Raw genomic sequence first — 20,609 nt, forward strand, 5'->3', positions numbered from 1 at the left:
TGATAGAAAGCTAGTAGATTTATACTAAAAGCCAATAGTCAACGAAGCGCAGCAAAGATGACTATCGCTCATGGAAAACGAAGGCAAGTAGTCTAATTGTTGTCGTCGAGACTCTAAAAGATTGCGGTACTTTTAATAATTTTCCCTGTAAAAGAGCAACCCGCATACGATCGTGTTCTATCTGATTGTCAAATAGAAAACAATGGGAGAACCAATCAGACTCCCGGATTTCCAGTAAAACACGACTGAATTTCCACTAATATTGTATAAGTGGAACTGGTAAAAAGGTATTTTGAAAACTGGATGAAAATAATAAAAAATTGAATCATGAATCGTTGAGGTAAAACACTGAAAGTGAGGCATCATGAATATCCAAAGTCCAATGATTCTGCCTCCACTCCCGAGAAATGCGAGCAAATAACGTCCGAAGTAACATGCAACTCCACAGGGAGCCAAATTTCACGACAGAAATGACAAAATAGCAAATAAAGCATCACCTTGACATTAAAACAAAAGCGAGAAGACGTACAAGGTTGTATAAAATGGGCATAAAAATACTGTTAGAGTTATGTGGCGGGGAAAAGTTCCATTTTCACTTTTCAGTTCTTCTTTTTACTTCCGCTCATACTCGAAATTCTTGCTCGCAATCTTCATACTGTTTCTCGAAAAAAAGAAATACTCCGGCGAATAACTGCTGGGTCACAATACATCTACTTTCAGTTTGGAATTAGATGTAACTGACAATAAAAGATGTCGCACGTGGATAACAATGGCCGGAGTCCCAGGGCACGGGAGTTTCGGGGACCCGGGGTGTGTGGAAAACACGGGGTCCCGTCTTTTGCCCAAAAATGAACTCTCTTTTAAAACAACTACAACAAAGTTTTTTGAACTGTAAAATTACATTACGGGACTCCCTTTTTAAAGCACTGAAGGCCCACCTTCACTCCCTCCCGTTTAAAATATATATTTCTTATAGATAATAATGAATAAAAACAACTGGCAACTCCAGCTCGCAACTCCGACAATACCCGGTCCCATTGAAATAAAGGCCAAATGAAAGTGTCAGTAGCTACACGGACGGAGGGAAAGAGATTGATCTTCGCATTTAATTCACCCTAGCTGCTGGTGGTGTTGGGAAGCGGGCAGAGCGGACGGGACCCGCGGCGGGGAGGGGGGGGGACCCAGCCCCCACGGGGGGAGGCGGGGGGAAGAGCGGAGGGGGGAGCAGGGGAGGAGGGACAGGAGAGGGGAGGAAGCCAGCAAAGGGAGAGGCGGGACGAGGAGGGGGCCCAGCGCGGAAGGGAGGAGGCGGGAGGCGCGGGGGGGGGCGCGCAGAGAAGACGGACCCCGGAAGGACGGCCGCGGGACGCGGGAGCCCACGCACCCCGCCGAGAGGCAAAAAAAACTGTGTCATACACTTTAAGTCTGAAAATTGTCGCTTCGTGTGTGATTATTTATCTAGCTGGCTTAAAAGCTTTCCTTTCCCTCTTTGATAAGCGTTCTTAAACAAAGGACGGTAAATTATACTGAATAGGCTTAGCCTAATTTTGTTTGTTTTGTCCCAGAGTAACAAAGGAGAATGTGACACACAGTGCTCACCAGAGGGCGAAACGCACGCAACTTCCAGTCGTGAACCGAAGCTGGAGTAATCGGGAAGCAAGAAGCACAACAGCCGTGGTTGGGAATTTACTAAAATTAGTATCCAATATTAGAAGATAAAAGTTCTTGAACACACACAGAAATAATGCTCTTGCTGTTTTTATTATTCTACTTCACATTTCTACATTTACTTTTCTTCACAACAGCGTTGTTACTAATCTAACATGAATGTGAGATTCTCCTTAGTTGCTGCTCATCTTATTCTGCACCCAAGTTTTCAGGTAGCGAACCTTGGCATAGACGCCGTACTTGCCCGCTGCAGCGCACCCGTGACCCCAGCTAGTAGCTCCCTCGAGGTACCACTTGCCATTGAACTCGCACACCATGGGACCCCCACTGTCACCTTGACAGGCATCCACCCCTCCCGCATCCAAACCAGCGCAGATCATGGAGTCGTGTATGTTCGATTCTCCGTAGGCCTCTTTACATTTGCCTTGGGAAACGATTGGTACGGACGCCTCCTGAAGGTAGTCTGGTTGGGATCCCCCGGATGATAATGTTCCCCAACCTGTAATGTAGCATCTCTTGCCTTGTACCAGGGCGAAGTTCACGTCTGGAAGGCACACTAGCCCGACACCTACGCCAAGGTTTGCTTTGGTCTTCAGTTTTAGGAGCGCGATGTCGTGCGAGAGGGACACAGAGTCTGTGGTAGCTCTCATGCTTTATGATCTTTTCAACCTGCAGTTCTTGTGCAATGTCGGTTATTTTGTAGGCCCCCATCCTACAGTAAAGTAAACACAATTTTATTTAAACCACAGCATCTCACACTTGTGATGTTCAAATAATTAAGGGTGTATAGCATAATCATCATCAGACGAATTCGAAAGAAAAAACGTAAGTAACATCTTGTCCGTTTAAAACAACCAGTAGTAGGCATAGTTCAATCCCGGAGGATTATGAAGAAGAACTAGACGTTCCTTATCATCTTTTTCTATGGTGGAAATCTAGTTCAGTCCTCTAGAGAAAATATTTTTAACCCTTCTGCCTACGTTTAATTATTTTTTGCGTATTTTAACCAAGAGGAAAGATAGCCAGATGGGTTATTATTGTAGGCACTTGAAGAGTGTTGCTTTTCCCCTTCCTGTATGAGATAATTGTCATTTGTGTCACGTCCCAGCAATTCATTTATGTCAATATTTACTGCTTGGTGAAGAGAGGTACGGTGGAAGTCAACTATTTTACCTAAGAACACAATACAAGAAACTCGGGCAGATTCAAACCAGTTTCTACTAAATCCAAACCACAAGCTATCAAAACACTGCGCCTTACAACTACCTCATTTCCCTGAAAAACGGGAGTATCGATTAAGCGTAGGTAAAGTGATTCAAGTGATTTTGCATTCTGGCAACTACTGCCTAAGCTTTCCTGTCACCATCTAGGCAATTTACCAACCTTACAACAATCTGGCTTGCATCAGAGCCTTCAACACAATGGGAAGCAGTCACCACCCATTGTTCGTGTATCAGCGATCCACCACAGAACTGCGATCCTCCAGGACTGGCCAGCACAGCCTGCCACGGCCAGCTGTCTTTTTGGGCCTGGTCACCACCCACGATACGTGAACTTACGGGCTTGGAGCCACAATTGCCACCTTATAACAGTGAGGAAGATAAAATTGTCATGGCGAATACATTTTAACAAATTTTGTGTGCTAAAAAACCGTATAAATGAGTGTTACAATTCTGATGCTAAATCACAGTTCAAATTCAATTCTCGCCCGATCTTTTAAGCCTATAAGCTTCTGCCAAGATTGGTGACAAAAAAGTGATAAGCAGTGCTTGTGATCGATCCTTCGGCGTTCTTGGAAAGATTAATTGCTTTGCGGTCCAAATATTGTTTTACTTAAAGGGATGTTTTACTTATAAATGTGTTTTATCAGTTTACCTGAAGATGATACACCACCTGAAGTAGTTGGCGGCGGTGGAGGAGCGGGGGTTGTCACTACTGGAGGAGCAGTTGTTGGCGGATTGTCTAAAAAATAAATAATTATGTTGCACAATCACCCTAATCGAACTCTAATCGAACTAAGAATCAGTGAACAGTTTATGACGTTTAAACATCAACTGGTATTAAAATGACTGAATAGATTCCATCACCTATAACTTGCATGGTTCTTCCAAATAGAGTAGAGAAGAACAGTGAAGTAGAGTAGAGCAGAGCAGAGCAGAGTAGACATGAACATGAAGTTTTTCTTAGAAACAATTTCAATAATTTAAAACGAAATGAATTTGACTAATTGAAACAGGTTGTTTAACACCTCAACTAAACAACTAAACACTGAGAAAAATCAGCATAATGCTCGCATTATACCCGCACAGTTTCCCCATTGTCCGTCTCGGTCATAATTATCAGTCAGGCTACACCATTCCCGATACCATCCATAAGTGGTACATGAATGAAATTGATAACCAGCGAACAAAAACGGAAAATGACAACACTGTCCATCCTCTGTCATGACGCTGCAATCTAGAAAAAAAAACATCGGAAAGTTAAAAAAAATATATATTGGGCAAAGTCAGCGGGCAGATGAAGAATTTTGATATCGTCAGTGAATAGTACAAGGTTCATATATATACGCATATATACACAACAAACTCTGGAGTTCGAAGCTAGTTATTTCCAAGAGGCGGTTTATTTCAACTGTTAATAAAAAGTAATATGTCACGGGGATTTCGCAGATATTTGGTCTAATCTGTTCTGAAATTAAGGGTAGGGAGCTAAACCCTAAACAAACATTATCTTTGAACATCTAAAGGAATACATAACCTTATTTGTGAGAAGCACGCCACGAAGAAGACGCGCGGAAAAGCGAAACGTGCCAACACGCAACCGTTCCACCGACCCACCGCAGCCAAGATGTGTGACAGTTTAAGTGTTCTAGTAAAGCATTTTTTAATAAAAATGGGCTATTATTTTTAGGGTTCCTTTGAAACAAATATAAATTTAACTTTTCAATAATCTGGTAAAATCCGTGCCATATTCCTTTAAAAATAAATCGAGACAATCTGTGAGAAAAGATTCTACGTAAAATGTCAACACTTTTTTGGCGTTTTGAAAAGGTAACAGCTTAGAGGTGAGCTAATAGAGATTAGAAGCTATTAGAGGTGCGAAAATTATGCCAAGCTACGAGTTGGAAACTTTTCTCGGCATTTCATTTCAATTTAATGTTATCACTCGCTTTCAAACGTGTCTTCTTTTCCAGAAGATTTTATATCTTCTCAGCCGCTCTTTTTGAAGGAAAACAATTCAGTGATAAACTAGCTGGTGACCCGAAGATTTGAAATGAATTTGGTTACTTGTAGAAGCTTAAAAATGATAGTTACAAAAGGCATCTAGTACATGAATACACCTCACAATGTACAAACCATTTGCAGCGGAGTATGTCAACGCAGATAGCAACAAAATGGCCACAACATTCATCTTTGTTTTGGATTTATCCAAACTGAAAATGCGTAAAAACAGAAACAGTGGTGGTTTTATATAGTTATTCCACTGAACTTGTATTAATAAAGTCTATTTAATGGTATTTGTATATACTTAAGAGCCATTTAGTTTGTTTAATTTCGTAAATGGAGTGAGCCATTATCGCCTTTTAAAAAATAATGCGCCCATTTACTGCTAGCACCTCCGCACACAACTGTTAAAACATTAAAGGGATAGAACAGCACAATTGATTTTAGCTTGTTATCTCATCCAAAGTTTTCTAAATGCTCCCATGGATAAGCTGAAACAAAGGATCTTATGGCTGAAAAATTGTTTTGATTGCAGAAATATATTCCTTATGTCTACATTTTGTCCGGAAGTTAAGTTAAGTTAAGACTTATATATTTGGTGTTATTTTTCTGTGCTTCTCGATATAACTATGTTGAACAATTATTTGTACACCCATTATAGATCTAAATGGCACAAAAAGTAAATAAGCGCACACTTTGGCAGACTACCACACAAATAATCTTTCTTTTTTTTAAAAAGGAAAAATTTACAGTTGCAAAAAGCATCAAATGTGAAATCAAGGCCCACGTGGTAACTATCCTGTGCACTTAAAAATATTTTAGCTTTTCAGGCTCCTGCTCGGTGGTTGCATAAATTCTATTTTCTCACAAGATTTTTATTCCAGTCCTAATACACACAATTGAACACGACTAAACAAAAGAAGCCCCCTGGTATAAACTTATTCACTCAAAACTCCAGGATAAACATTCATAATTAGAAAAGAATGAATGAAAATTTAAAATGTAAGTAAACCCTTTTACTTTCATTTTTACAAAAGCAGCTATTCAAGCATGAAGTCATTTAGAATTTTAGGACTATATTTATTGATCAGTTTAATTATTTGCAATGCTTTTTACTCGCTATAATTATACTTTCCATTTAAAGGCGCTGAAGTTTGCGATGTTCGCTATAAATTCAAACAAATATTATTAAAGCAAAAAACTTTATTAAATAAAGAACACAATTTGGTTTTTTATTTCTATTTTTTATAAGGGACTACTTAATAAAAAAAAGCTCACTTTTCATACTGGTTACCCCGTTTACCCATTACGAGAACTATATCCTTTGTTGGCGCGGGGCTTGCATCTGAGGGTTAGGGAAAGTAGAGCCAAGGTCCCATGTGGTGAAAGTCTATCCTGTGCACTCTTGACAAGTTTTTATTTTTTTGGATTTTCAGGCTGCCTGTCTCGGTGCAGGATAAAAACAGGTGCCCTTAGCAATAAGGCGGGATTTTTTCTCACAAGATTTTTATGCCAATTCTAATACACACAATTAAACACTGCTAAACAAAAGAGGCCCCCTGGAATGAAGTTACTCACTCTTTTTCTTTTAGGGAAGGAAATTGGGGGGGGGGAATTTTTTTTTTTTTTTTTTTTTTTTTATTATTTTATAAATAAAAAAAAAAAAAAAAAAAAAAAAAAAACTTCTGCGAGTAAAGCATTCAATCATTAGAAAAGCAATAAATAAGAGAAAAATTTAAAATGTAGGTAAACCCTTTTACTTTCACTTTTACAAAAGCAGCTATTCAAGCATGAAGTCATTTAGAATTTTAGGACTAAATTTATTGCTCTTTAATTATTTGCAGGGCTTTTTATTCGCTATAGACTTTCCATTTAAAGGCGCTGAAGTTTGCGATGCTTGCTATGAATTCAAACAAATATTATTAAAGCAAAAGAAAAAATTCATTTACATGCTGACTACCACTACCCATAACGCGAACTCTATCCTTTGTTGGCCTTGCCCCGAGGAAGGAAAGAAGTGTAAAATTTTCTTGGCGTCCTCATTTTGTAAACGGAATGTCTTAAGCATTGCAGAAAGTCAAAAAGCTAGCATCAAAGTAGGTTTATCAGCTCATTAAGAAATGAAAGTCTCTGACAGTCTGCTAATTGCAAAGGAAACCTATTATTTACAGACAAGGTTAAAAGATGCAAACACTAAAACTCCATTAAAAAAGGAAAACTTTTCACGACGCAGAAAAAAAAAAATTCCTCCCAAATAATAGAGACAATGGTTGTATAATCCTAACCCTCTGATGAAAGTATCATTATTGTCCTATGCTGCCCAATGTTATGACTGAAAAACGACTGTTGCATCTTAGGATAACAACAGTGTTAACTAGACCAAAGAGTGAGCTTTTTAAAAGTACACATTAGCTAAGTTAACAAGTGAGTGCCCTCTTTACACAATCCATTTAACTGCTATTAGTACCTTTCACTGAGCTCCAAAGTTTTGTTCTTTATTAAAGTGTCCGTTTGTTAGTTTATTGACCAAAAATCGATGTGAATGATTGTACATCGCAAGACTATTGATTAACCGGCACATTCAGGCTTTTAAGTTTCGTTAATTTCAACATTCACACACCTCTTTGTTCCGCGATGCTTATTGCATAGAGAAAAAAACCCAACGAAGAGTGCTTACCATTTAGTATTTTGCAATTGAACACGGCTAAACAAAAGAAGCCCCCTTGTTTGAAGTTACTCACTCAAAACTCCTGGATAAACATTCATCATTAGAAAAGAATAAATAAAAATTTAAAATGTAAGTAAACCCTTTTACTTTCACTTTTAGAAATCAGCAATTCAAGCATGAAGTCATTTAGAATTTTAGGACTATATTTATTGCTCTTTAATTATTTGCAAGGCTTTTTACTTGCTATATACCTTCCATTTAAAGGCGCTGAAGTTTGCGATGTTTGCTATGATTTCAAAAAAAATATTATTAAAGCAAACAAAAAAAAAAACATTTACATGCTGGCTACCCCTACCAATAACGCGAACTCTATTCTTTGTTGGCCTTGCCCCGAGGATGGAAAGAAGATGTCTAAGTATTACGGCGTCCTGATTTTGTAAACGGAATATCTTAAGCATTGTAGAAAGACCAAAAAGCTAGCATCAAAGTGGGTTTATCAGCACATTAAGAAATGAAAGTCCTTGAGAGCCTGGTAATAGCCAAGGACAACCTATATTATTTACTGACACGGATAAAGATACAAACACTAAAACTCCATTAAAAAAGAAAAACTTTTCACGACGCAGAAAAAAATCCGCCCAAATAATAGAGACCATGGTTGTATAATCCTAACTCTCTTATGAAAGTATCGTTATTATCCAATGCTGCCCAGGGTTATAACTGAAAAACAATTGTTGCATCTTAGGATAACAACAGTGTTAACTAGACCGAAGGGTGAGCTTTTTAAAAGTACACATTAGCTAAGTTAAAATTCCAGAGTTGGCCCCAAGACGTCCGAAGATTTCCGAAATGATTTTTTAAAAACAAGACTTCCGAAAATGCTCTTAACTCGAAGTTTTACAATGTTGGCGCGAAGACTTACGACGGTTTCTGAAGTTTACACCCATAGTAGTGCAAAGAGTAACCGAGGAGTTATAAAGTTTACCTTTCCCGAATAGTCATGATTCATACTACTGAAGAAGAAGAACTTTCAAAGCATTATTTGTGCCTATTAACCACGAATTGTACGAAAAGGTCGTGCGATTTCCAATACTTTTTTTAAGACAAATAAGTATCACATTGCACATTGCATGAAAACAAGAACGAGTATATGTATTCTGAACGCGTAGCGGTTCCCAGTAATCTTTCTGGGGCGGAAAGGCAGGGATGTTGCAGTGGTTCGCAGTGGTGAGAGTGCTCGCCTCCCACCAATGTGGCCCCCGTTTGATTCCCTGACCTGGCATCTATATCACATGTGGGTTGAGTTTTTTTTTGGTTGTCGTCCTTGCTCCAACGGTTCTTCTCCGGGTTCTCCGGTTTTCCTCCCTTCACAAAAATCAACACTTCCGATCAGGAATACATGGCTTCTAGCTTTATTAAAATACCGCGACTAGTTATTTATTATCTTATTATTCAGGACTCCTGTACCTGGCATGCTTTATATTTATACCAATACCAAATACAAAAGCACTAGGAATACACAACGTTCACTTCTCTACCTGTATCATTCTGCAGCTTCCACTGGTCGTCTGTCTGCATTATAGCGAAGTAGGGTCAATTAGCTCGAAGTTGTTGCATTACCGCTGTCTACCGCCTGGTCGGTGCCATTCGATAAATATTGATTTCGTCTCGAAATCTCCAAGGTCTTGTGTTTGCTTGCCAATTCCTTGAGGCCAAGGAATAGATCAAGGTGCATTTTGAGCGCTGGAACCGTATTCACAGCTTCGATGTCATCATGTCGCTATCATTATTATAGCAGCAATGGTGTAAGCTGACATGCGGCCAGCGTAAATAGATACGTACATGGGCCATAAGGTAAATTATTAACGAAACTTAACACTCTAGCATCCCTGCTGCTACTAAAGATTGGTCAAGATTTAGTATAAATACATGTATTTGTGAAATTTGTTTGACAAAAAGAATCGAACAATGTTATTTACAACGTGGTTTGTAGGACATTAAAGACAATTCAGTTGTCAGTAAAACCCACCACAAATGTTGTGAGTGATAAACCTGTTTATCGAGATTTAACATTTGGTACGGAAATGCCGAGCCAAGCCCGTGTATATAAGCTACAGTCCACGTGTAACCTCATCATTGATATTCTAGCGAGCTAGAGCGTGTACGGCTATTGTACAACGGTGGTCTAGGCAATAAAGACCCACAGAAAACCAAAGAGAGTCGTTGTGTATTTAAGTTGTCAGATAAAATGTTGGCCATTTGGCAGTAGTCAGTTAACCTCATCCAGACCCTCTTGCGTATTTTGTCAGGTCACCCTACAAATGCATCGGATACTCACTCATACCCCCAATTGGAAAAAGATACTTAAAGAGTAGACTGTTTTGGCCAACACAAGGACCTTATAGGCCATTTTCAAAAATACCGTAATACTCTTTGTTGTCCCTCCCAAATTTTGCATAAGCATTGTTTTCAATTTCTCTTGGGGCAACAAAACAATGCTTATGCAAAGTTTTGGAAGGAAAACAAAGAGTATTACGGTATTTTGAATGGCCTATGAGAACCCAGAGATCTCGGTAACGGTTTAGGCAAGAGCTGAAGTAGACCAAAATACCTTTTAAGTAAACAAAAGTAACACAAAGAAGAATGAACCCGGGTCGCGGTCAGCGGGAATCATCCCCAAGGCCGCCGAGACCAGCTGCCAAGACCGTGATTTGGAAGAAACTGCTCCCATTATAGCCGCAAGCAAGCGTGATAATAGCAGCGTCTCCCAGGTCTGAAGAGCTTCGAACCGATCTCCTACTGCAACGCATCACACCACACCTACAACTTAGAGTTGAGATTTCAAGTAGTTTTTTTCTTATATTTTCAGTTCGCTACCTCGCAGCGTCATTTTCAGTACTGCAGGCTGTGAGACGTCACCCGCAGTGCAATCCAGAATGCTGCTTATCAGTGATAATGATGATGAATGATGCAGTGGAAGACGTTGTCATTTTTGAGCAGGAGGACGAAATTGAAACAGAGGAACGGCTTGAAAACAAAAACGAACCGGACGACCCGAAAATAGAATAGCAAGGAAAAGCGAAGACGGTGGCCTTTATTAAAACTGAGATTCGAAATTGTCGTAGAATATTGTATCAATTCCAGAAGTTTGTAGCTTAAATTTGTTCATTGGGAAAGGCAGCCACCTTGTCATACTAATTCGCTCACGAAGTCTATCAGCTTTTACTAAGCGTTTTCACAGTTAATTGTTCTTAATACGCCTTTGGTAAGTCGCCAGCGTAATTGTTTTTCTGTCAATTATTTACCATTGATAAGTTGCCTGCGATGTTCTAATGACAAGTAACTATAGCCACGTTCTGGTCAAAAGAAGTAGTTTGTGTGTTGGTTTAAACCAACTTGGGTGTTATCGCTCAAAGGGTAATTTTTTTAGCATATAAGAAATTTGGCCGTATAGCCGCGAGTAACAAGCATGCAACATTTGAATCAATGTTTACGTTACGGTAGTTGCAAAAAAATATTTATTCCATCTTGTAAAATGGTTTTGTTTCATTCGTTTCTGTGGGGAACAAAAGTTGTGAATGTTTTAAAGAATTTGTACGTGTCATAATGTTGCTTTAGGCTAACTCGTTGTGTGGAGAAAAAACCCACCTTGGTACTCTTATTCGCTTACGTACTTTTTTAATTACTTTTTCCCATGGCTTAGTTAATTTGTAAGGTACCAGAAAATATCCTTATTTACATTCCATTGGTTGGCAACGTATTTATTTCTTATATTATTAGTTTTTTTTTTTTAGTATTTACTTCCTGTTGATCACTCACCGCTGAAACCTCAACAAAGTAATTATCGTTCCTTCACTTGTCGTAGACATCTTTTGCAGGTGTTTCAAACTACCCTGTTAGATAAAGATTGGCAAGGAATCATAGTTGTACTTGTAGTTGGTTTTGTTAAGTTAAACTAGTCATAGATTTAGCTAACTTTAGTTTTCTTTACAATAAGTAACTTATCTTTAAAGTTTGCAACTTTAGTTAACCTTTTTACAGTAAGTACGTTGGCAGTATATCTAAAAGAACTGTGGGACGTTTAGTTCGAAAATACCCACAATAAAACATTATAATAAAGTTCAGTAAGATTTACCTAGTTACGCGTTATTATTTACCTAAATCTCATAATATAGCTTTCCTCCTTTTGTGTTGCGTAAAGACATTTGAATCACATTATTTTCACGTGGAAATTTTCTTTTCAAAAATCTCTGGTTTGTCATTGGACAAGATACTGTTACTGACGTTTTTGGTTCATACAAGAATGCCAGATAGTAAAACTCTTACTATTGGAAAAGTAATATCTTTCTTTAAGAGGCCATAGGGTTATATTCGGGAGGGCCTAATCCCAAAAGGATGAAGATGAATTTTTCAAAAATGACATGAGTATGACGGGAATCGAACCCATGGCCTCTCAGATACCGGTTGCGCGGTCTAACCAACTGAGATGCGAGAGACTCGTGGTGAGCTGGGCCATTTACCTAGTACAATCAACTCTCGTTATAGCGGACACGCTCGGGACTTCGTTTAGTGTCCGTTATAGCGAGAGTCCGTAATAGCGGGGTGTGAGGAAAAAAATGGCGTTAACATAGGTTAAATAGTATGGTATGACGAGTTATCAACAGTCGTGAAAAGACTCAGTAGTCGTTAGGTTTAAGGGTTTGATCTCTCAAAAGGAGTCGTCTGAAAGAAAAGGGCGCAAGCTGAAGTGAAAAAGCAAAGTCTGATGTACAGCTACTGAAGCAATTGATGCAAAAATAATTATCGCAGAAGACTTCTGAAGTGTGTTTCGACAAATAGTATTTAACACACCGCAATTTTCTGCAATAATGTTATGTGAGAAGTTCATGGTGTCCGCTTTATCGAGAGTCAAAACAATAAAATTGTTCTTTTGGTATCACGAGTGTCCGCCGAAGCGAGAGTCCGAGGGGAGCACGTCAACCACTCGCGGGGGTGGGTCGGCGTCCGTAATAGGGGGGCGAGGGGAGTTGACTGTAAACGGCCCAGTGTCATTGATAAAAGATCATCTTCATTATTTATCACCGAGCTTAAAAATTTACCATCTTTTTTATTTACTACACACTTGATGATTTCGACATTGCTGTTCCTAGCAGTATGCAGGACGCGTGTCACATATCAACCTAGTAAATGGCCCAGTTCACCACGAGTCTTTTGTAGCTCAGTTGGTTAGAGCGCCCAACCGGCGAGGCCCTGTTTTTTTGTTGTTTTGTTTTGTTTTGTTTTGTTTTGTTTTTTTTTTTTGGGGGGGGGGGGGGGGCTTGGGGCGGGTTCAGTTATCCATTTTCCCTTTAGTTCGGAGCAAAGTTATCCCTTATTCCTTAAAGTATCACCATCGTTGTCCCTAAAAGTGTATCACTGTACCGAAAAGTGAAATCGTATTTCTAATTATTATAAAGAGTGAAAAAGACGTTTTCAGCTAAGACGGCCGTTATTAAATCCCTTTCAGGCCATTCCCTAAGATAACTAGAAATATTCACGGTATTTGAAAGTAAAAGAAAAGAGCCTTTTGTTTTTCAATATTGAATTCTTGTCGTTTGGGCACAAGCCACCAACAATCATCCCTGAGATTTGGGTTAAGTGCTGTAGGCAAAATAGGAAATAATGGTCTTCTTTTGTAGTTTGACGGGTGAATTATTACCGATTGTCTGCAAAATACCTAGACAGCCATTCATATGTGCTATCGATTAGTGACCAGGTTTTGTCGATAAAGAGGTTATTTTGCACCAAAAAGTTCAGTCAATGTTTCTCCATGCACTGGAGATTTACATTGACCTTCATGTATATAAGTTGTTGCTCATGGGGGATATTTGGCACTACTTGAAGGCTATTTCCAGTAGTACGAAATGTGTACCTTCCAAAAGACCCTTTGAGGAGAAGAAATCAAATCGGACGGTTGAAGTAAATTATTGTACTTAAAGCCTAATAGCCACAGAATATAATGCAGTGAATTTTATTTTCAGAAGTCTTTTTTTCGTGTGGAGCTGGTCATTCAAAGTCAGCTAATTAAATATGCATAAATTAGTGAAAAATGGCCAATTTTGCAAAAGGTGCCATAACTCCAAGGGAATAAAATATTTTTTGAGCTAATGTTTTGCCACAGTAAATAGCACACCCTACCCAACATTTCTGCTAAGTTTGGGCGAAACCGGGGATTTGAGCTGTATCACCTATTATCTGTTTCTGCCCTGTTCTCTCATGGACGCACTCTTAAGGGGTAACTAACATTTCATCAATTTGAAGCTTTCTTACTAGAAATAGAAACGGCTTCTGAACTGCCTAAATGCAGAACTTCTTTGGTGCAACAATCGTTTGTGTTCCGCGGAGCTACTTTTTGGAATTCTCTCTCAGTAGAGTTAAGGAATTGTCCCCCTGCATTGTCCTTGAAAATAATTACACAAACAAGATTTAAAATAAATAAATTAAAAATATTTCCTTGGAAATAGGATTTTTATGTCACTTTTTCTCTGATGGTGTTTGTTTAATTCGGAGAGGTCCTGGGACCAGTAGGAGGGTTGTCGGTATTAGCACAATGCATTAGACCCCCTATTAGGGTTTTGCGTAGATCACATGACTTACGAAGCCATGTGCTTGTCATTGCGTCCTGTTTGTCTGCGGTGCAAGACGTGTTTCTAAACTCCCTCCTCCTCCCCAGGTCCTATCCACGGATGTTTTGCGTTTCGAGTACAATAATACTGAGTGTTTCCGATTTTAGCGCCCACACCTTTACTGGGCCAAACTACTTATAAAATATTGTTAAGGATATTGGATGTTTAAATAAAAGCGGCTATGGGCCTTTGCCCATTGATATTAGTCCAATCATTTGTTGTGTTTTATTTAAAGGGGAACTTTGGTGCCAAAATCGACTTTTTTCAAGAAAAAGGCCTCCTAGTTTCCTCATGAATTGTGTTAGTTTTAAGGTGAAATTGTACAAGATGCCTCAGAAATTTTACGTTGAAGTGAGCTTGAAATTCGTTTAGAAATCCGCCATCTTTGAAGTTTATCGAATGTTCATAAATCGGTCGGCGGATGACGAATGACGTCAGATCGTCAAAGCTTCGAGCGTCCTTCTAGCTGTGTACTTTAAAACAGCACGCCTTCGCGGCAACCTTCGCTGAAACCATGTCTTCTTCGTCTTCTGACACTGGCTCGGCTTCCCATAACTTCGAAGAAACTTTAGCGGAATGCGTTGGAATTCAGCCCTACCAATTCGAACCCCGTTTTAACACGAATGAAGGTCAAAGCTCTTCCGGCGAAGAAGAAATGGAGAGTGATCGCGAAGAAGAGAGAAACCCTCGTTTGGAAAATTCAGATGACTGGTAGGTAGCGACTTCTTCTATGATTTCATCTGGCACAACATTTTTCGTTTGCAGTGGATCGACCTTCTCTTGAAAAATAAAGTTAACATTACAATCGAGAAAAAAATCATGTTTGTAAAATGTTTGTTTATCTACCTTTGATCTTTGTATCGATGTTCGTCCTTTGCCATCAGCCGCGAAGTAAGATTGTTGCTTATATCCGTGAATGTAATAAAGAAAATCGGACAGGATGATTGCTGTGCCTATTTATATGTTTGCTTGTCTTGTAATCCTTTAACAACTATAAAAACTCGAGTCGAAATTGAATGCAATGTGTTGGGAATGTGTGTTATGAAATGCGACACCCAAACTACTCGTATGCCTAGTATGTTTGTTTACATTTCTTTCGCACCAAATATTGTTCATGTACAAGCTCATTTCTGCTAAACTTTACCGATCTTAAGGCAGTTTCATTTACCCCACCACTAAATAGGTGTACCTGTGGCAATTGTCAGGTCATGGGAAGAGCAGAGGCTTGCGTTTGCTGCCGAGAAATCGAGGCAGTTCAAAACAAAAACACCGAAGCTGTGACTAGCGGTGAATGTGCAGAGCAACCCCAATGTATTACTCAACACCCTGGGTTCCATGCAGTTTGCCTAAATAGATGGGTGCTGCAAGTTGCCTGGTTCCAATACAAACAGCAGTATAAAGCTGCCTACGAAGGGCGAGAAGACAAGCTTTATCGGCATGTAGCATATAGGCAGCTTGCTCGATGGTGTTGGGGGATTTTGGGAAAAGAAATTCGAGTTGTGCTTCCGGCCTGTGCAGTTATGTGCATCCGAAATTTCTTCCCTCCACCGGGACCAGAGGATGACTTTGTATTTGAAGGGTTTCGTTATGCAGATGAGTGACTTTTTCCTGGCTCTGTAAAGTTTAATACACTATGAATTTTATATGTGCCATCTGTTGAAATTGTGATCTTGAGAGACAACTGATATATTAAATAACTTGCATATGAATTTTATAATTCTGAAACAAGAATTTGATGGTATAGCAACTTGTTCCGAACAGCAGTTTACTATTCTTGTTTTTAGTTTTGCTCAAAACAATCTGAAAGTTCATGTAGGGCTTACTGTTTTATGTGAATTATTAATTAAATAATTGCACTTTGGCTGTGACACAGGCAGGTATGTTTTGCAGGTTGCAGCCTTTATATTCCTTGTTTTTTTTTTAATAAAAGGGTTGTTTCAACGTGCAAAAAATACCTGTCTTTGTGACACTACTTTTCTTCCAAGTAAAATAAACTTGTGATGTAGATAGTCTTAATTTCTTGCCGGCCAACAACTTAATAAGGTATCAGCTTATGAAAGTACATTTATATATTGTTGGTGTGTAAAAATACGGTCTTTTCTTTTTGATCATAAAAAAAATGAATGACATATAAACTACAAATATGCAAAATCTGCTAAGCTTGAACATAACATGTTCTTGTCATACAAGGTATCGAAAGGCAAGCAGTTTATAGGAGGAATAATACTAATAAACTATAAGCACATCTCTCTCTCTCCCAGATATGTGACTGTGGCCAACTTGAGTAAACAATGCTTTTTTAAATGCCTATTTCATCCCAAGATTTGCCCAGTAGAATTCCATAATGGTATATTTCTGTGTAGAATCTATGCCAGTGGTGTCTATAATATTTCTTTGGTTCTGAATTTCTATGCAGCAGTAGTAAACAATCACAGAAAATAAATCTAAAATGGATTTTCAATGTCAATATGCAATTTCTAAATATTTGGGGGTTGAACCTTAACCATTTCTCTTTCAGCAAATATAAAAGTACATAAAGGAAGGTCTGTTTTTTTGGGCCATATATACTCTAAGATATGACGGAATATTGTTTGGAATGTATACAAAGAAGTCAAACCAATTTCCTATTTGCTACAACAGTATAGCAGTAGGTGCAATCCAGGTAAGTATATATTGTCAATTCAGGGAAACATGAAACATCCCTGGTTGCTGGTTGCAGGGTAAAATTATTATCTGTTAAATCTTGAGCGGTGATTGGCTATTAATTCTTCTTTCGGTGGAGCTGGCACTGAGGCAATGTTGCGGGGAAGTACAACAGGCATTGGTTCAGCAGCTGCATTGCCTGCCTCACACCGCTCAAGAACTTTTGTAAGCAGTGTTGACAAATGTTGGTATGACTTCTTTTCTGATATGGGTTTAACAACCCAACGTTTGTGAGCCTTGGGGAACAAAACCTTGAATCTTGCTTCACCAGCATGCTCACCCGACTTGACCTGAGCTTGTGCCCTCCCTGTGTTAGCATTGTTGTCCAAGGCAGCAAGTTGTGTCCTGGCAACCATGCCTTTGTACGAAAAATGTTCTCGCTTAGAACAGTACTTCAGCATCATTGAGTGGTAGACCTCAATGTTGCCAGTGTGGCAGAAGTCTGTTAGCTTGGCCAGGTCTTTGAGAAGCTTGTTGTTTAGAACAACTTCTTCCAAAGCTAAATGGGCAGGTGAACCTGGCTTAAGCCAACAGATCTGCTTTGCTTCTGCAGAGGGGATGTGCCTGTGGTCACACTTGTGGAAATGGGTGTTGCCTGACCATTTGTGCTTGTTCACAATATGGTTAAGCACAGATTTCCATTTCTCTTTCAGAAGCTGCACATTGCCACCACAGGTTGCAGCGCACCACCACAGATGATTGGAAATTGATTGAATCCAGGGTGACAATTCCTCACATCCCTTTTGTTGTGCCTTGCTTGTTAATTTTTTTACAACCCACTTTGATAGGTGCCATACATCATACTGATGGTTAATTTCCGGGTGTTCTTTGTTCATATAGCTACTAATGGACACATGTCTGTCAGTAGCTATTCTGTCTATGTGAACCTCATCCCTGTTCAGGTTTTCAAGACACCGTATGAAGCCCTCCTTCTCCATGGCATTTGAGGAAGTGGCTTCTGATACTTGCACAACACTGAAAGCTACCACTTTACCTGTATCATCATCCATTAATGTATAAGTACCATATTTGGCATTGTGTCCAGGGCTGATGCCATTGCCTTTGGCTGAATAATTCACACACCCAGGAACACAACAGTTTACCATACTGGCCTACAATAATTAGACTAAGACCTCTACCTTTTCGGAAATAAAAGTTACAAACGAGCACAAGAAAATATACAAAAATGTAGCGCCAAAGCGAAGTTGTATACAAAACTCCCGCTAAAAGTTTGACGATTTGACGTCACAGGCAACTGCTGGCCGATATAACGCGGCTCAAAAAACTTCCAAGATGGCGGATTTCAAATCGCAAATTCAAGCTTCGTTTAGGGCGAATATCTTCAGGGCAAAAGTTCGCTGAACAAAACGGGTACCTAAAAATGAACTTTGAGTGGTAGCCCATTTATCTCAAATAAGTCGATTTTTATACCGGAGTTCCCCTTTAAGCCCAGTAAACAGAGCTCAGGAAGGCAGCACTGGGGGTGTTCTTTTAGGGTAAGGGAAAAGGGCATAAAATTAAATAATTAAATAAGTACCATTAAATAATTCTACGGCTCGAATATTGAACCTTCCAGTCTAAAATTTTGGCATGAATTATCTCTGTTTGATCCTTACCATCCGGTACCCTTCAGTTTTGTTTTTGGTGTGGACCAAGTCGAGAAATTAGCCATTCTAGGCCCGGTTCAAACGTCGAACTTTTCATGACCCGAACTTAATACTTATTTGGGTCGACCCAAATAATTAAGTTCGGCCCGTTGATTCAAACGTCGAACTTTTCATGACCCGAACTTAATACTTATTTGGGTCGACCCAAATAATTAAGTTCGGCCCGTTGATTCAAACGTCGAACTGTTCATGTGCTGAACTCATTCCGGCTGCGAACAGAGGAAAACAATGACTTCTCCAGTTGTACACTTAATGCAGCGAATAAGAACACTGTTTAATGGAAGAGCATATCGCTTGTGGTTTGAAATGAAACGCAAACAGTAGTTTTTGAAGTGAGTCGCCAGGTTTCAGTTAAATTTCTTCAGTATCGATCAATTCGGTAAATTAAACTGCTACCTTTAGCTTCTAGTCTTGTTTTGTTTCTTTTCATTAAGAAGATATATTTAAAAGCAAAAGTCGAAACAGGATGCGAATGCAATCCGATAATACGGAGTTTGGACGTTGGAAAGCGCGCAATCTTGATCCAGAGCGTTTCGTCGCGCCAAATATTATGCATGACCGCTTTCATGACAGCTCACTCGCCAATTACAAACCTTCTTATATTTACAAATGCATTAGCGTAATTTATGCATTAGGTTCGGTACATGAAAAGGTCGACGGTTGAATCGGAGTCGCTCCGCAGTCGCTCCACAGTCGACTGGTCATGTCGAACTTAATTCCCGGGTCGACCCAAATTACATCTGTCGAACTGAATTGATTCCAACGTCGATCTCTTCATGTACATAGGCGTACGGGCACCTTCGGTCCTGGGGGGGGCGGCGGCGGCGGAGACCTTTTTGCCCGAAAAAGTGGCATGGTTTAAAAGCCGAAAAAATGGCATATATAAAAAAACGTGCATTGAAATAGTTGTGTACAAATTCGCCTGCTAGCTTCAAGTTCTTCAATTAATTTCGTGGCGTCGTCCGAAGGTGTCAATACATTAAATCCTTTTTCGGAAATATTTTATTTATTCATTTTAGTTCAGCAAAAATTAAATTAATTTTGGGAAGCCAATTTACATTGTTTCCCCCCATTTGAAGGGATGAATGGGTTTTAAAACATTTCGTTAACAGTTTTAAGCTAGCCCTGAGAACCAAACATCTGAGTCGAAAGCATTAGCTTCATTACATTTAAAACAGCTTTGTTTCAAGACCTTGCACTAAATCCACCGTGCGCAAACGCTCAAGCTATGGAAAAGCTGATTGCATTTGAATCAAACTGAGGGCTCACGCAGAATTTGCGAGAAAAATCAAACATGATTATAGCAATTTGCGAGAAGAAACGAAAGCAGATGAATGAGAAATTTGGACTATTGAACCACGAAGTTCGGTATATTTCAAGTGTTTTTCCTGTTAATGTAATTCGTTTTGAACGTAATATCGACTAAACTTTTCGGCTTATTTTCTATTTTTTCTCTAGGCTTATTGCCCGAATTCCAAGCATTTTGCCCGAAAAATTTTGGCACTGGGGGGGCTGCAGCCCCCCTCGCCCCCCCGCCTCGTACGCCTATGTTCATGTACTTAATTGCGGCTATTATGTTCGATACATGAGAAGTTCGACGTTTGAACCGGGCCTAACTGAATGTCGTACAAAAACACTGCGCGTTGTGAGATGTGATAAATTAATTGGTACAATTAATCTTTAAAAAAAAGCAATGGAGCTTAAAAAGGGGCCGTCGACACGTTCTCAAGTTGCCCGCGTAACGTCGACTAGACTGAAGCCGGGGACTGATGCATATGTAACATAAAAGGAGAACGTTTCAGCGGTTAATGTACAAAACTTTCTCATCCATTTAACTGTTTTACTGAACAGGGTCAGGGTTGAAATTTTGACAGTGTTGTCAGTGTTGTTAATGCGTGATGAGGTAGAGAGATTACCCGAGATCAGGCGTCCGTTTTATTCTGATAAACTCTTCTCAGCTAATGCTGCATTTTTTGTCAAAACGGTGCTACAGTAATGGCTATGGGAATATGTC

The 20,609-nt window shown here is 39.4% G+C and overlaps 4 protein-coding genes across 4 annotated transcripts in view; 2 read left to right on the top strand and 2 right to left on the bottom strand.

Annotated features, from left to right (window-relative positions):
- LOC144642525 (uncharacterized) overlaps positions 1–11,322 on the top strand; it is a 51,802-nt gene extending 40,480 nt beyond the window's left edge. The window contains exon 24 of the mRNA XM_078501495.1: positions 10,430–11,322. Coding sequence (XP_078357621.1) covers positions 10,430–10,629 — 200 coding nt within the window. The 3' untranslated portion in view covers positions 10,630–11,322. The remainder of the gene's footprint in view (positions 1–10,429) is intronic.
- On the bottom strand, positions 1,743–5,131 carry LOC144642524 (chymotrypsinogen A-like). The gene is given in 6 exon segments (XM_078501494.1): positions 1,743–2,303; positions 2,305–2,380; positions 3,052–3,250; positions 3,544–3,630; positions 3,970–4,125; positions 5,025–5,131. Coding segments are annotated over 6 exon segments (1,035 nt in total). The 5' UTR covers positions 5,080–5,131; the 3' UTR covers positions 1,743–1,841.
- Positions 11,323–14,739: 3,417 nt separating the features above from the next.
- LOC144640541 (P2X purinoceptor 7-like) lies at positions 14,740–15,826 on the top strand. The gene is made up of 2 exons (XM_078499655.1): positions 14,740–14,936; positions 15,409–15,826. Exons 1-2 carry the CDS (start codon positions 14,740–14,742, stop codon positions 15,824–15,826), a joined length of 615 nt encoding a protein of 204 aa, XP_078355781.1.
- Positions 15,827–15,999: 173 nt separating this feature from the next.
- On the bottom strand, positions 16,000–17,972 carry LOC144641691 (uncharacterized). The gene has a single exon (XM_078500724.1). It carries the CDS (start codon positions 17,936–17,938, stop codon positions 16,955–16,957), a length of 984 nt encoding a protein of 327 aa, XP_078356850.1. The 5' UTR covers positions 17,939–17,972; the 3' UTR covers positions 16,000–16,954.
- Positions 17,973–20,609: the final 2,637 nt, after the last annotated feature.

Source organism: Oculina patagonica, chromosome 2 (assembly GCF_052425735.1).
Source record: "Oculina patagonica isolate OP01 chromosome 2, crgOcupat, whole genome shotgun sequence".
Taxonomy (NCBI): Eukaryota; Metazoa; Cnidaria; class Anthozoa; order Scleractinia; family Oculinidae; genus Oculina; species Oculina patagonica.

Excerpts from the sequence above, each read along its gene's own strand:
- LOC144641691 (XM_078500724.1), bottom strand. The coding sequence starts at position 17,938 with ATGGATGATGATACAGGTAAAGTGGTAGCTTTCAGTGTTGTGCAAGTA.
- LOC144640541 (XM_078499655.1), top strand. The coding sequence starts at position 14,740 with ATGTCTTCTTCGTCTTCTGACACTGGCTCGGCTTCCCATAACTTCGAA. Across the intron at positions 14,937-15,408 it reads TTGGAAAATTCAGATGACTG|GTGTACCTGTGGCAATTGTC; the intron begins GTAGGTAGCGAC and ends ACCACTAAATAG.